Source organism: Osmerus mordax, chromosome 14 (assembly GCF_038355195.1).
Source record: "Osmerus mordax isolate fOsmMor3 chromosome 14, fOsmMor3.pri, whole genome shotgun sequence".
NCBI lineage: Eukaryota > Metazoa > Chordata > Actinopteri > Osmeriformes > Osmeridae > Osmerus > Osmerus mordax.
Window position 1 is genome coordinate 12,713,969 of NC_090063.1, and position 14,408 is coordinate 12,728,376.

Here is a 14,408-nt window from a genome sequence, read left to right on the forward strand (position 1 = left end):
CTTGTTGGCGGCACAAAGGAGCGCTAGTGTAATAAAAACAGCTGTCTCTGGTGGTCTCGCTGTAATTGGGATTGTTAACGTGGAGAGTTCCTGAGGGACACTGAGAGTGGTGTCTTTGTGTAAAGCACACAGCCACCTCTGCAGTATACCTTGATTCGGATGTAAGTTTGGAGAGAAAAAAAAAGGAAAAAAGCAAACAAGTCACCTGTGCTATATCAAGCTTTGCTGCTACTGCTGCTGGTGCTCTCTCTCTCTCTCTCCTTCTCTTTTCCACTCTCTTATTTCTTGTCTTATTCTTTTGTAAAGGGGGTCTTTTTTTATTTTATTTAGTAAAGCTCTTGTGAAGTTTTAGGAAGCTTGATTCTATTCCAGGATTCCACTGAGAATGTGTGCTTTAAAGAGTAGGTATGAAAGTACCTGCTAATGTTAAGGCATGTATTTTGAAAATGAAGGAGCTTACCTCCATTATGTTCAGTTGAATCATGTGTGATAGAAACAATTGCAACATCTTCAGCTCGAGGAGAATAGCTGTAAGTGTGACTTTATGACATTATGAGACATCAATTAGCCTGTTTTGTTTGAAGTAGAAGTCCTCATTTGGGAGGATAACACTTTATTCTCCCCCCTTCAAAATTCTGGATATTTATTTACTCAAACTATATATTTTCAAGTGCTCCAGTCATTTAAAACGGTTTCTTAAATAAATGATAGTATACACAAAAACATCTCAAACCTGCTCTCCGATCCACATTTTCACATGGCCGTTCGAATCAGGACATATTTGGATGATTACATATCAACATGTTAATTGCAACAATGTCAAGTTGCAACTTTTCTTTAATTAATACATGTCTTACTAACCTTAGTGCTCAAGAAACTCTTTACACAATCAGCTAAATATAATTAAGTATCAGTAAAGATCTTTCACATAAGAAAACAGAAGATCTCAAAACTGCTTACGCGGGATAAATATGGAATTTCGTACCGGCAAAATAGAGAAAACGCGCTTCAAAGTCAATTGCTCACGAGCAGCTCAATAGATTTATTTGACCTAAGATATACTTTTTGTGTGTTTCATTGTGGATGAAAATTTCATACGCCGATTTAGAGGTGGTGAAATATAAATGATTTCGTTAAAGTTTCATCGTAAATCAGTCTGTCGGTATATGTGAGGAGACACTGATTGCCCCTTGATGTCTCCAGAGTGAGGGCGCAAGGGGTGGCTTCAGCGCCTGCCGTCCTGGTTGAGAAGCAAGCCTCTCAGCAGCTGGGTGCCTCTCGCTATGTAAAGTGCTGTGCACTATCACCAACAGCTTTGTCGCAGCCGTAGGGACATATTAAATGCCTATGCACATCAAAAAAGGGGGAGCTGACAAGTCCTCGCTAACAAAGAGTCACAGCGCTCCATACGACTATGTCTTTGCTCGTCACGGGGCTTCGTGTTGGTTTGCATGCATGCAATGCCCTCTGCAACACCTGTCTCATGCGTTCAACTGCTTTATTGACTTCAACAAAGAGCAAAAATCGCTAACAACATTGAGATCAAAGATGGGAATCTTGGTGAAGTTTATTGTGCTCTGGCACTGATAAAGTCTAAAGAACATGGCTCTCCGATTCTTCAATGAAAATAATCAAAATCTCTATTTACAGATGTCTTAAATCTAAAGATAGACCTAACGTGGGGCCTATGTACAGAGATATGTGAACAAATGATCAACCCAGCGTTCATATAAATACGCTTGGGCATTCTAAAAGAGGGAACTATTTTCCATAAAAAAATGGTAAATTGCTTGGGTGAGCTACATTTATTTTCTCCCTACCCAGAAGTCCAAGACAATACGCTGAAAGTCATAGGAAGAATACAGTGGACAGTGACATTGTAATAAGGAGACAATTTCTTTACCAATATAACAGGGATGCTTTCATATCAAGGAATTAAATACGTTGTGAAAATGTTTTAGTTTAGCCGTTGCTCATATGTATTCAAGCCTTTGCTCCATATGTATTCAATCACATTATATCAATTAGCCCATCCAATGGACAGATTAAACGAATTAGACAATCCTTGTTAATTAGAATATGATTAAAGGTTTTTAATTATATCATTGATGAAGTAGCCTAATTAGTAGGAAGATATGATAATGGCCCCCTGCGACAAGTACTGTATATAATTGTATTGGGTTTGCCAATTAAAGCCTAAAGACTTTTATAAAATCCACTTTCCACTGTCGTTAATAAAATAATATCACATATAAAGTTCATTCTAAAGTAGGCTACATGCTAAATTGTCAATATGACAGTTAACTAGTAAAGCGCATGATATGCTATGTAGCCTACTGTTTCCATAACTTATTATTTCCAAACTAATAAATTCGTCAAGGTGAATTACGCGCAACCACAAGATAACGTGGAGCGGGTGACTTTTTGAAAAGCCGTTTCACTATCTACAATTACATTCAAACCTAATAATCCAATCTTTCCTGACCCCTTATATATTTAAAGATGCTCCTCCTGTCTTCAATTTGCCTTTGGTGTCATAATTAAACGACACTCGAGCATTAACTCTGATTTATTTCGCCTCGTCAGGGAACGCACTTGATGGAGCTGTCCGTGGTTATTTCTTCATATCCATCCTAGGAATCTGTTCTGACCCAGTCACAGTACCGCACACCTCAAATGATTTCCGTATTTTTAAATGAACTTCATTTGTCCATTTTTAGATAAAAAGGACATATGAATCAGTTGGAGTTGGACACATATCGTTCGTTTTCGTTTCAAAGTGGATCCAAAATCACAGAGATGGAAAGGGATACAATAGTGGCTGGAGCCATTTGAAATGAATGCCTTGTCGCAGACTGCCCATGCGCAGAGTCCCCAGCGGCGCAGTGGCTAATGAAGAATAATAAATCATGAAAGGTTTTTCAGGTACAGCCGAGTGTGAGAGGAGAGGGAGTGAGTAAGAGAACGCGAGAGGGGGGAGAGAACGAAAGAGCGAGTAAAAGAGAGAGAGGGAGAACAAGAGGCGGAGTGAGAGAGAGAGAGACACACTGCCTGCCCTTCGCCACAGAGCAGAGGCAGAACGAGTCCCCGCAGCATTGAACGTAGTCGAGGTATTGAGACTGTCACCGTTATCTCTTAATTACCAACAATTTTATGACGGAAACTTTGCAGAAAGATAATCGAGCGCGACAATCTTTTGCAGGGTTACATTTGGGAAATCCTTACAAAAGGAGAGAAAAAAAACTTTTTTACTAATAGTTTTTTTGTGGCATCAACAAAGAGGAGCTTTCCAAAACATCCACGGCGAAAACATTAATACTCTCAACTGGCGAAATTTAGAGTTAAAAAAAAAAGGCTATTTTTGAGATCATTTTTGAGTCATCGCGCCACAGCCCTAACGGAAGAGGTAACCGGGGGCGGAGGCGACGCTCAATTGCATGGCTTATTGGCGTGAACGACATCTCTTGCAAAACGACGCCAAGTAATATTAGAGGTACTAGAAAAACTGGAGGATCGTTGTTACTTAAGTAGCACCAAGTTAATCGACAGTGACTTCAGATTCCAGCAAAGAAATTGGGCTTGTTCTCAAAATCGAGGAGGCGGAGTCTTAACTTATTAAAAGGAACTTGCCGAGGCTTGGACACCCGCAAATATGATGATGATGTCTCTCAACAGCAAGCAGGCATTCGCCATGGCCCACTCCAGCTTGCCCGAACACAAATATTCTTTGCATTCCTCCTCATCCTCCACCATGACTTCGAATGCGCCCTCGTCCTGCTCGTCCTCCAGACACAGTAACACCATCATCAGCAGCAGCGGCTCCAACTCGGAGGCGATGCGCCGAGCATGTCTCCCAACCCCACCGGTACGTATTCTGCATAATTACCGCTTAAAGGCACATTTTGACAGCCCACTTTTTTTGCTTGATGTTTTTTTCATGTCTGCACAGCAAATCACCCAACACCTCCATTTTCCCCCTCTCTCCAACTTATGTATTCAGTAGGGTTTGCTTTTCTATTAATTTTTATGACCTGGGATGTTGCATGTGTCTTGTATTGTGTGTTCCTTTTTTCGGATTTCTTTTTTTCACGTTCTGGAAATGTTTTAAACCGAGGAGTGGATAGATAATTCCCAGCTGACAGTTATGTGTGCATTCTATTTGCAATTGCAGAGCAATATATTCGGAGGCTTGGATGAGAGTTTGTTGGCCCGTGCTGAAGCTCTGGCGGCGGTGGATATAGCCTCGCAGAACAAGAGCCACCACCACCCTCCACATCACAGTCCCTTCAAGCCGGACGCGACCTACCACACCATGAACACTCACCCCTGCACCTCCTCTTCGTCCTCCGCGTCTTCGGTGCCTATTTCTCACCCATCCGCCCTGTCTGGCCACCACCACCACCACCACCATCACCACCACCACCAGCCACACCAGGGGCTAGAGGGGGACCTACTGGACCACATCACCCCAGGACTGGCACTCGGGGCCATGGCAGGACCGGATGGTTCGGTCGGTACACCTGCGCATCCTGCACACATGGCGGGCATGAACCACATGCACCAGGCAGCCATCAACATGGCTCATGCCCATGGGCTACAATCACACATGGGCTGCATGAGCGACGTGGACGCCGATCCAAGGGACTTGGAAGCCTTCGCGGAGAGGTTTAAGCAGAGACGGATCAAACTTGGTGTAACCCAGGCGGATGTAGGGTCAGCCTTGGCGAACCTGAAGATTCCCGGCGTGGGTTCTCTTAGCCAAAGCACCATCTGCCGATTCGAGTCCCTCACTCTCTCTCACAACAACATGATAGCTTTGAAGCCCATTCTACAAGCGTGGCTGGAAGAAGCCGAGAAATCACACAGGGAGAAACTGAACAAACCAGAGCTCTTCAATGGCGCAGAGAAAAAGAGAAAGCGTACGTCGATAGCTGCACCGGAAAAGAGATCCCTGGAAGCCTACTTCGCCATTCAGCCGCGTCCCTCCTCAGAGAAAATTGCTGCTATAGCAGAAAAGCTGGACCTCAAAAAGAACGTGGTGCGGGTCTGGTTTTGCAACCAACGACAGAAACAAAAACGAATGAAATACTCTGCATGCGTCTAGCTCGACCATTCGCTCTAAAAACACCGTCAACAAATGTTGAGAGACTGAAAACTGTACAGAGACGATTTGTAACATATTTCTTATCACACAATTTTTCAATCATCAATGACTTGTGCTTTGAACTCGAATAATTCATAACATTCAAAATGACTGAATACTCTAACCACTGTCAAGTCTGGCGGAAGGGGATGTGGAATCAAGCAAAGGAGCGTTTGACAGAGCAAGTAAGACCACTGGTTTTCCACACTTACTACTTCACCTTTTTATGTCAATGAAGTAGGCTACGACTCATAGGCTTTAATCACACGTATTTATGTTCAATTTCGGTTAATTTAAAGACTATTAGCCTATTTAAGAGTGAAAAATATTGAAAACATTTAATAATTATTGACCATGGAAACATTTTTCAACTGGAAGCACTTGGTTGGTGTTCATATATTTTTCATACATTTTCCCTCTGATTTGACAATGCAGTTTGGCATTTGTTCAGGGTCCACGAGGGGGTAATATGGCAACACAGTAGTCACTGCTTGGTATTGAAAGCTATTATTAGATTACTGCCAAACTACCCCGTGTAAATTATTAATTTAGCTGTCACTTTGTTGTTTGTCCCGTGTAATTAATTAAACCTATTGGATTTTAGGTGTGTTGAAGAAACAGGCAAGGGTGGGCCTAGGATAGCCTAGGCTACTTGTTACTAATAGGCTGAATTAAGGTTGAAACCACTGGTCATGAAATGTAGCCGGTTTCTGGGCGTTTTGTACTGTAGGCCTATTTCAGAAACATCTCTGTAGATAAAGAAAAAATTAATCAAATGTATGGATTTGATGGGATTTACGATTGCCAAATATTATTTATACCGGTTGCAATACAACTTTGCAATCCAACGTGGGTCGCTGTCTTATGAACTATTTATTAAGTGAGGTCATGTTTACTTCATTACATATTTATCGGGATTCCCCCCTCCTCGTTTTGCTGGAGAAAATCAAATTCTGACATCAAGTAAAACATGATGTTGCCAGAAAGCAGAATTGTCAAGAAATTTCTTTCAAATTCCTTTAAATTTTTGAGATGGTACAATCGAGAGATATATGAGATAGTATGCTCTTTTACAATTATTTTTATGTATGTTTTCTGGTATTTATTTGTATAAATATACGCGCATCATTATGAAGTCGTTGCTTGTTAAAATCACCTTGTTTAGTAATGTTTTCTTAAAGAGAAAGTAATCGTTTCATGGAAGTATGTGTACAATGTAAATATTTCATTGGAACCAGTCGATGCACATAAATATATCCGTACAGGTTTTGCTGTATTGCTGTTTTAGCGGAGTTTTTTCTTTATGTAATGTCTGTTGCTTTTGGTTCCTGGTTGAATGATACTATTAATTTATGACATTCATGTATATTTAAGTTATTTGATTATTGAATTGCAATGTGTTTCATTAAAGAACAAATTTTAACATTTTATTGGACGTTTTCGATTAGTGCATCAGTGCAGGCCTAATTCTTGAAAAGTTGGAAATATTCAATTTAATCAACTTACACAACCTCCTGGAGAGTCATCAAATGCAATTTGACAACAATTGTTATATTAGGCTACTCAATTTTAGTCTAGACCCTTTCAGTAAAGAATTATAGCCAGTTTGTCTTTAAACTGTTACTAGGTAGTCTACTTTTCGCATCCCTATATTATTATTATGCAGTCTTCACTTTCTTGAAAATTGTACTGTTCCACCAATTTAAAAGAGAGCACGTGCTTTTCTGACTGACTTGCTGCCAGTTCGTGCAGCTCGCGCTAGCCTACCTGAGAGCAAATGCTAATATTCTATTAGAGTCTAATCAGGGAGTCTATAGAGAGCTGGATGGGTCCCTGGAGCGCCGCTCTGCCAGATGTCAGCCCGCCAGAAAAACAGCCCGCCTGCCAATGTGCCCGTCTCTATTTAAATACACAGGCAGCAACACTACTTGTTCTTTTCTCCACCCGTCGCAGGCGAAAGGGCCTTTGAAGCACACAGCTTGGTTTGTGGGTCTCGTATAGGCTAGATAAAAAATAAACATTTTGAGTGGAGTGTCAGTTCCAAAGCGCCTGTTCATGTCAGGGCGATCTAGCGGGTGACTGGGTTGGTGGAACGCCAGCGTATTCAGATGCGTTTCAGAACCATGGATAGCTACCTGAGGGAAAGGGGAGAGAGGCGCCTGCAATTAGCACTTCTGAAATCTGTCCTCCACATTTTAAACAGATTATTTATAGCATCGGAATGTATTTGCATGCAATTATGTGGATACAGTTTTGATACATCCAGTTTGATTAAAGGCTGTAATAGGCTGTAGTCTATCTGGGAGTGAGTGTAATAAATGCAAACCTTTTCAACTAACTCTATGGTAAACTACAATTATTTTGGTGAATTGTGCAATTGCTCTTCAATACAGCAATTAAGTAGGCGAGCACAAGCACACAATTTATTCAATCAATAGCTAAAGTGCGATAAAGTAATATCTGGGCTGCATAATCAGCCCTGAACAGGTGGGCTTGATCAAAACATTGCACAATATACAACCATTTAGGGGCCCATTGAAAACTCAAAAAGTGGGCTTGTCTGTTTTGAATCAAACACTGATACATGGGTTATGACGTCAGAGCTAGCAGCTTTGGCTGGAGTGGTTATCTATTGATCATCAGACCCCATGTTCATACATATAACGTCCATTTGCACATTTGGAACAACATCTAGTTATTTTAATAATCATTCAGTTCAGTAAATTGGCTCTAAATTCAACAATGTGTAGACCTAATAATAGTCAGATAATTCCTGACCTACCTTTAACAACATGAAATTAGAAAACCTAATGTACTGTAAGTTGGCGATTTCATTGTCATGTAATTTTAGCCTAACAATACGATTTTCAGAAGTTCTAAGATAACTAGACAGCCGCGATGTTTCATCAATTAAAAGATGCTCCTGGTGAACGGTTATAATTTCCCCTAAACGAGTCAATCACTTAATACGTTAATATGAGCGAATTATTAAATTACACATCGAATTATGAAAAGCAGATAATTATGAGGAGCGAGTAAGTAGTCATTAGCCAGCCCTGTTAATTACCGTTGGTCAGAGAGGGCGGCGGAGTCTCATCGGGATTTGAAATTTACTTTATTTAGTCTCACTGCTTGACACTCGTACAGATATGGAGGTCTCCCTAGACAGTTGCCCATTTCACTTTCAGAAAGGTGCGAGAAAATCTATTGGGATCCTTTGATAGCGAATCAATCTATCTCACGTTGAAATACACGATCACACATATACCGCACGCACACCTATGCGCACGCGCACACACAGCATGTGGACCTTCATACCATCGCCAAAGAAAATCGAATATTTTCTTGCTTGAAATATCCCAACCAAAGCATTTTACCTGGGAGTAACACACATCATTGATGTACATCTTGCTGCATTTGTTCCTAACATTGAGACGTAGAGCTAGCCTACACATCATGGTGGCTCTGCTGCTCAAAAAGAAAAGGGCATGGCTGTTTCCCTTTGTTATAATTAGGCCCTCTGTTTTATTTTTCTCTTTCCCCTGAACATTTCCCCCCTTTCACAGGGATACTGATGCAATTTTAATGAAGCTAGGGACCGTCGGAGCTCCGCCTGGGGACTTGCGAATAGAATATTTTAACTGTACATTTACACCAAGTGTCTGCCTTCAAAGACGAGACTGCACTCGAATTAGAGGAACTACAAGCCAGAAATTGAATGCTTTACATTATAACCCTTTATTTAGGCCTCGGTGCTCCGCCAAAATATGTCACGTTGCATCGCCAGCAGTCTCTGGTTTTGCTAAAAGAACGCCAGACATTGTCGCCAGTCACAGTGAGATTCTAGATTTGTTGTTGCTGAAATATTAATCACCATTAGGCTATAGTCTTTGTTTTGTTTTTAACAAGAAACGAATCAATAGATTTTCATTTTGAGGTTAAAAATAGGAAATTCATTTCACACGTAAATTCTGTCATTGGCTTTGCTGTTGCGATTCATATATCCATGCGTAGGGTAATCATCGTATTGAAGAACAAGTGTGCAGTCTCTCTCCCTAAAACCCCCACCTTCTCTCTCTCTCTCTCTCTCTCTCTCTCTCTCTCTAGTTTTCACACACACAAACACTCATACTGTAGACACGCGCACACGCGATGGCACTTGCTCTTTGCGCATGAACCATATAAATGAACACATAGGAACGTACACTTGCACACGTGGACATAACCATACGCTGTATATGATAACAAACGATTGACAATGTAGTCAACACTTTTAAGGGAGTACAGTTACTGTAGCTATACGTGACTATCAGTACCTTTCCCTATGCAATTGGTGCCAAATGAAACAATTGCAGAGAGTGCAGTGAAAACGCAATTATGATTCGCGTTAATCGCATTAGATCGGCTATCTTGAACACTGATTCTGAGCAACCTTTAACTGTAATGTCACATCTGTCAGTTGCATTAATAACCAGAAGAGACTGTGCTCCCTTTTGTTGAATCAAAAAGTAATCTAATTTGTATGTAAAACCTCCATATAGTTACAGTTCTGTTATGGTCCTGTATAGAACCTTAAAAGGTGTGCACAGTTTAACACACATTTTTTTAAGGAAGACAATTTAAAAGACTAATTTGAGTGCTTGAATACATTTATATTAGGCTACTTCCATAGAAGGCCTATGGACGTTTCAGACTTTGCATCGCCATTTTGTCATGAAATATTTATCCTATTGATTCAGTTCAACTGCATAGGGTATCTTTGCAAGCTTTGACTATGATGATTTTAACGCGTTTAACGTCAACTAAAAATGAGAACATAGCATCAATGACATGAGCAGGCCATAAAATTAAACGCAGTGCTTTTGGTGTAATCGTCAATAGACACTTATGTTCCATAGCCTTAAACTAGTTGAACTCTGTGTGATGGCAATCTGTAATTAAGGCCTGCGTTTGTTCTTAATGATGCACTTAATGGGCGTAATGCTTTATTAATAGAACCAGAATGGCTCAAATTACCAGGCCTTAAACTGTAGGAATATGCATACGCATGTTCGTTGATAAAGCAAACAATTACTTATGAACATCGAGGTTAACAACGACGTAATAAATGTTGGCTCAATTTTAGTTGAAAGCAATTCATACACATTCGTACAAATAAATATTGTTGGATAGGCCTATTGGATATTGTTTAAGCTTTTGAATACTGTGTAGCCTATAAATGACAGGTCTACAACGCATTCATGTTCTTCTAATGAGCTACATAGTTAGAGATTTGAGTATATTCCTACACAAACATTCAAACTGACATGTTATTTTCCATATCTTGAATATCTTGATGTTCTGATCAAAAGTCTTTGACTTTTCCCCAACTCATTGTCGCACCATTCTCCTTAAGATAATGACCTATTGTTTAAATATATCTAGGTACTGGCCCACTGTCATTAAATATTAAACAAGGCAGGATGGTCCTGGACATTTATGTGCCTAAAAGTCTCCTTTGAACATCCTGTTCATTTCCCCAATAGTAGCCTATCTGCAAAAGTCATTTAACGCAGTGAGCGTTAGATTCATTCTTAGAGGCCGCATGGGCCGCATCGAGTGAGTAAGTTGTAGTAGCCTAAAGATTGGGCATTCGGTAATGAAAGGTATAGCTGTTTCGTGGATGTGTGTTCATTGGGCTTTGACAGCCGTGCTCTGTTGCAGATCTATTAATCATATCCACAAAGAGTGCCAGTCTCTCTCTCCATCTCTCCCCCTCTCTTTCTCCAGCTTTCAGTTTATACAGAACAGAATCATTTACATAAAGTCCTTAAGGCAAATAACTGTTGGGGGCTCTAATTTATATCTGATCGAAAATTAGCCGTCATTATGCGCGCCATTAGCCGCGTCTTTAATGTGCTTCTAAGCACCATTTGTCAAGCAGCTTGTTAATATCCTTCAAGTCTTTAAAGTTGAGAGCTCATTAAAGACTGTGCCCTGCTATTGATGCTATTTTATAAAATTCTGCATAGGGGACAGAGCAGTTAAAGCATTTTTTTTTTCTCTGACAAAAATGCATTTGTTTTATAAAGATGGGCCAACAATGCTGCTGGTTGCACTGTAAGCGAATTTGCATAAACGGAATTTGGCCTTTAAAACAAAATGCTGTCCAGTCTATAATCTGAGTAAAAAATTGAACACAATATAAGAAATCAAATCATTAGATAAACATGATGATAATATAAAAAAATAAAATAAAAAATAAATAAATATATTAGTCATACAAAGCCTACAAGGACTTGTTACTATAGGCAATTGATAAAGAAACCATACTGGAGTGAGATACATATTCCTCCTCTGATATCACACGTGAAGCAAGTGAGGGGTCCTGTAGTGGTCACGCTCTCCAGCCCCCAGCCCATAATTAGGCAGCCACGCTTTTCCCATCGCCTGTGGGTGAGAGCTATGGTAGTTTATTATTGGTTAAAAACTCCGGTGTCCTTATAGTTCTCTTTTTCACGAGCACGGGTTCCTCCAGGCGAAAGCAATAAAGAGAGTAATTAGAATGCTAAAGACAGATGTAAATAAAGGGAATGAGACAGTGGTGAGAGATGAGGGGTCTAGGTCACACTCTCATCAAAAAACCCAGTTGGTAGCAAATGACACCACGCACGGTGCCAGGGGCTACGGCTGCTCACCAGAGGCTCAATGGACTGAATTACCGTCTCAATGGCGATGCATAGCAAGCACCGATGAGGATAACACATATATGTGGATTACCCCAAACATAATATAGTATATTATGCATGTACATAATATAGTGCGTTAAAAAGCATGTGCCTTCATTAAACAATACGCTGTAGAAATAACGAGTGCATTCAGTGATATAGGATTCCCACGTTATATCTCCCATCATAATTTACCCATGTGTGAGTGAGTGAGTGGTATGGGTGAGGCTCCTGCCAAGTTATATTTTGCCTTTGCCTCATTCCCACAGCCAACTGAGGCTCTGATTAAACAAGAGGTTCTTCAAACAGATGTTGATTGAAAAAAAATGGGTACCAATAATTTAATATTTTATGAAATTTCATTGCATCAACACAGGCAACAAAGGACAGGTAAGGCAGAGAAGTCGAGGAATACAGTGGCTGATATGAGCATAATACACAATTCACTTGAGATTACAGGCGTGGATGGGGGTGCGCTAATTAAAATATTAGCATTATTAAAAATACATTAACTACAGGCACGCTATCATATTTAACGAGCACATGAACCATTACATAATTGTTTGTGAACTTTTTTTGTGCTGTGATGAATCATGTAAAAGGCTAGGCCAGGAACTGAAAGGGTACTAAAACGTTTAGGAGGCAGGGATCATTGAAATATGGCCTTTAGCCTAATAAAATGCATGTCTGTCTGCGAATCAATTTTCTAAATAAAAGACCTTGGTTTGAATGATGGGTTTCAATGGTGTCCTTTTCACAAGGTTAAGGTCAACTTCATTTTGTTTCCGTCAATTTCGCAGATAAATTAAAATTCTATTCATACATTCAGAAAATAATACATTATGGCTTCAAAGATTCCCCCATTACCTTTCATGAAGTCCTTTGTGATACAATAGATAAATGCTAGATCATGTTCAAATTAGGTATCCAAAATGAACAGCCAGATCTTACAAAACGACTATGCATCACTGAGATGTGGCTTGTACAGTTACTGTCGGTGTACACACAGACATTCACACCTCTACATTTTATATTTAAAACTCCTATATGTTTACGATATGCACCTTCCTGCCATAGTAAATTCCTTGTTTGTGCAAACTTAGTTGGCAAATAAATCCGATTCAGACACGCTTCAGAGTGGTAGCAAGGTTATAATTGCCCTGAAGAAGTCAGCTTAACCTATTTCAGATATCGCGGCCTACCCTCAGAGTTCAGTATCGCCAAGGTCTACATTTCAAACAAAAGTAAAGACCAAAAAAAAAAAAAAAACAGCATCATATATGTTGAAACCTGACTCCTCAGAGGGTGCTGCAATGATGCAAACCTCAATTGGAAGGTACAGAACACAAGAGGCAGGTGCAGTAGCCCATTAGAGCTGCTTTGCAGGATTCTCTCTGATCTTCCTCTGTTAATGAGGTGCTCTGTAGAGGTTTGCTTGGCTTCCTGCTCTCCGTGCTTTCTTCCTACCTCTCCTTCTACCCTTCATCTCTTCTCCTGAACCTGGAAGGAACTCCAATAGCTGCTTCTGCTGCTGTGACTGCTGACTACAGAGGCTGGTGAGGAAGCCATTGTTCACTTGCCACTTCGTTTAGCCAGGAGGTACAGATCAGTGTGCATGAGCCCTATGATGTACAAGATAAAACAAAGACAAAAGGCTATGGTGACCTGTCATGAAATCTGCATGTTTTTATTACCTGTAACCAAACTGTCTTAGTGATCCTATTTACATACGAATGCTCTACTGAAAGTTTCAGCTCGGAAGAAAAAAAAGTGCTGGTGTTGTTGTTTTTTTCCTTTCTCCCCCCCCCCCCCCCCTCCCATTTTTTTTTTATTGGATTACACTTCACTGTTGAAACCTGTACTTCCGAGGTGTCTTTGCAAAAGGTTGATTGCTATTGGATATATTCCTGCCCTGGCTGCTCCAGGCCATTATTGCTGTGGATGCAGACTACTGTCGGAGCCCTGATGGAGTGACTGGGAATGGGTGAGGTTTCTGGCAAACCATAGAATGTGATTCATGCGGACATAAAGAAATGTTAACGGTCACAACAGACCTTTGTGTTGGGTTGGATGGCCTTCCCTGACGTTGGACGGCCCTCTCTAAGATGATGCTCGGCTGCTGTCCTCGTCCATCCTCTCCTTCAGAACCAGCAGGAGAGCAGCAATGAATACAACACTGCACTACTGTTTGAAAGAAACACTGTCGCGAGAGAAATACAAAAACAGGCTCCTGAATCGGAGACAGAATTGCTCACGTCGCTTATCCAGAGTACATGTACGAACACAAACTGTAGGTGCAGGCATACCGTCTGCAAACATGGAATGTCTTCAGCATCGGTGCTATTTCCCTCTATGACTTTCATTACGTACAAAAATGTCACGATGGCTGAACAGCTGTCATCATTATACAGTATCCCAGTGTCTCAACTAAGAGGTAGACGTGTGTGTCCTTTGGTAATTGTACAGACACATGTAGCACACACAATTATCATAATGACACATTTACATAGAAACTCGATTCCACAGGGTCCGCAGCTGCCCGTTCCCTGGTGTGTACG

At 40.6% G+C, this 14,408-nt stretch overlaps 1 protein-coding gene across 3 annotated transcripts; it reads left to right on the forward strand.

Annotated features, from left to right (window-relative positions):
* The first annotated feature begins 3,652 nt into the window (after positions 1-3,652).
* On the forward strand, positions 3,653-5,104 carry pou4f2 (POU class 4 homeobox 2). 3 transcript variants are annotated; one of them, XM_067250857.1, is made up of 3 exons: positions 3,659-3,738; positions 3,826-3,869; positions 4,143-5,104. In XM_067250857.1, exons 1-3 carry the CDS (start codon positions 3,659-3,661, stop codon positions 5,102-5,104), a joined length of 1,086 nt encoding a protein of 361 aa, XP_067106958.1. The 3 variants fall into 3 exon arrangements, with proteins under 3 accessions (XP_067106956.1, XP_067106958.1, XP_067106957.1); XM_067250856.1 differs by having other exon boundaries at positions 3,659-3,729; positions 3,814-3,869; XM_067250855.1 differs by having other exon boundaries at positions 3,653-3,865; positions 4,172-5,104.
* Positions 5,105-14,408: the final 9,304 nt, after the last annotated feature.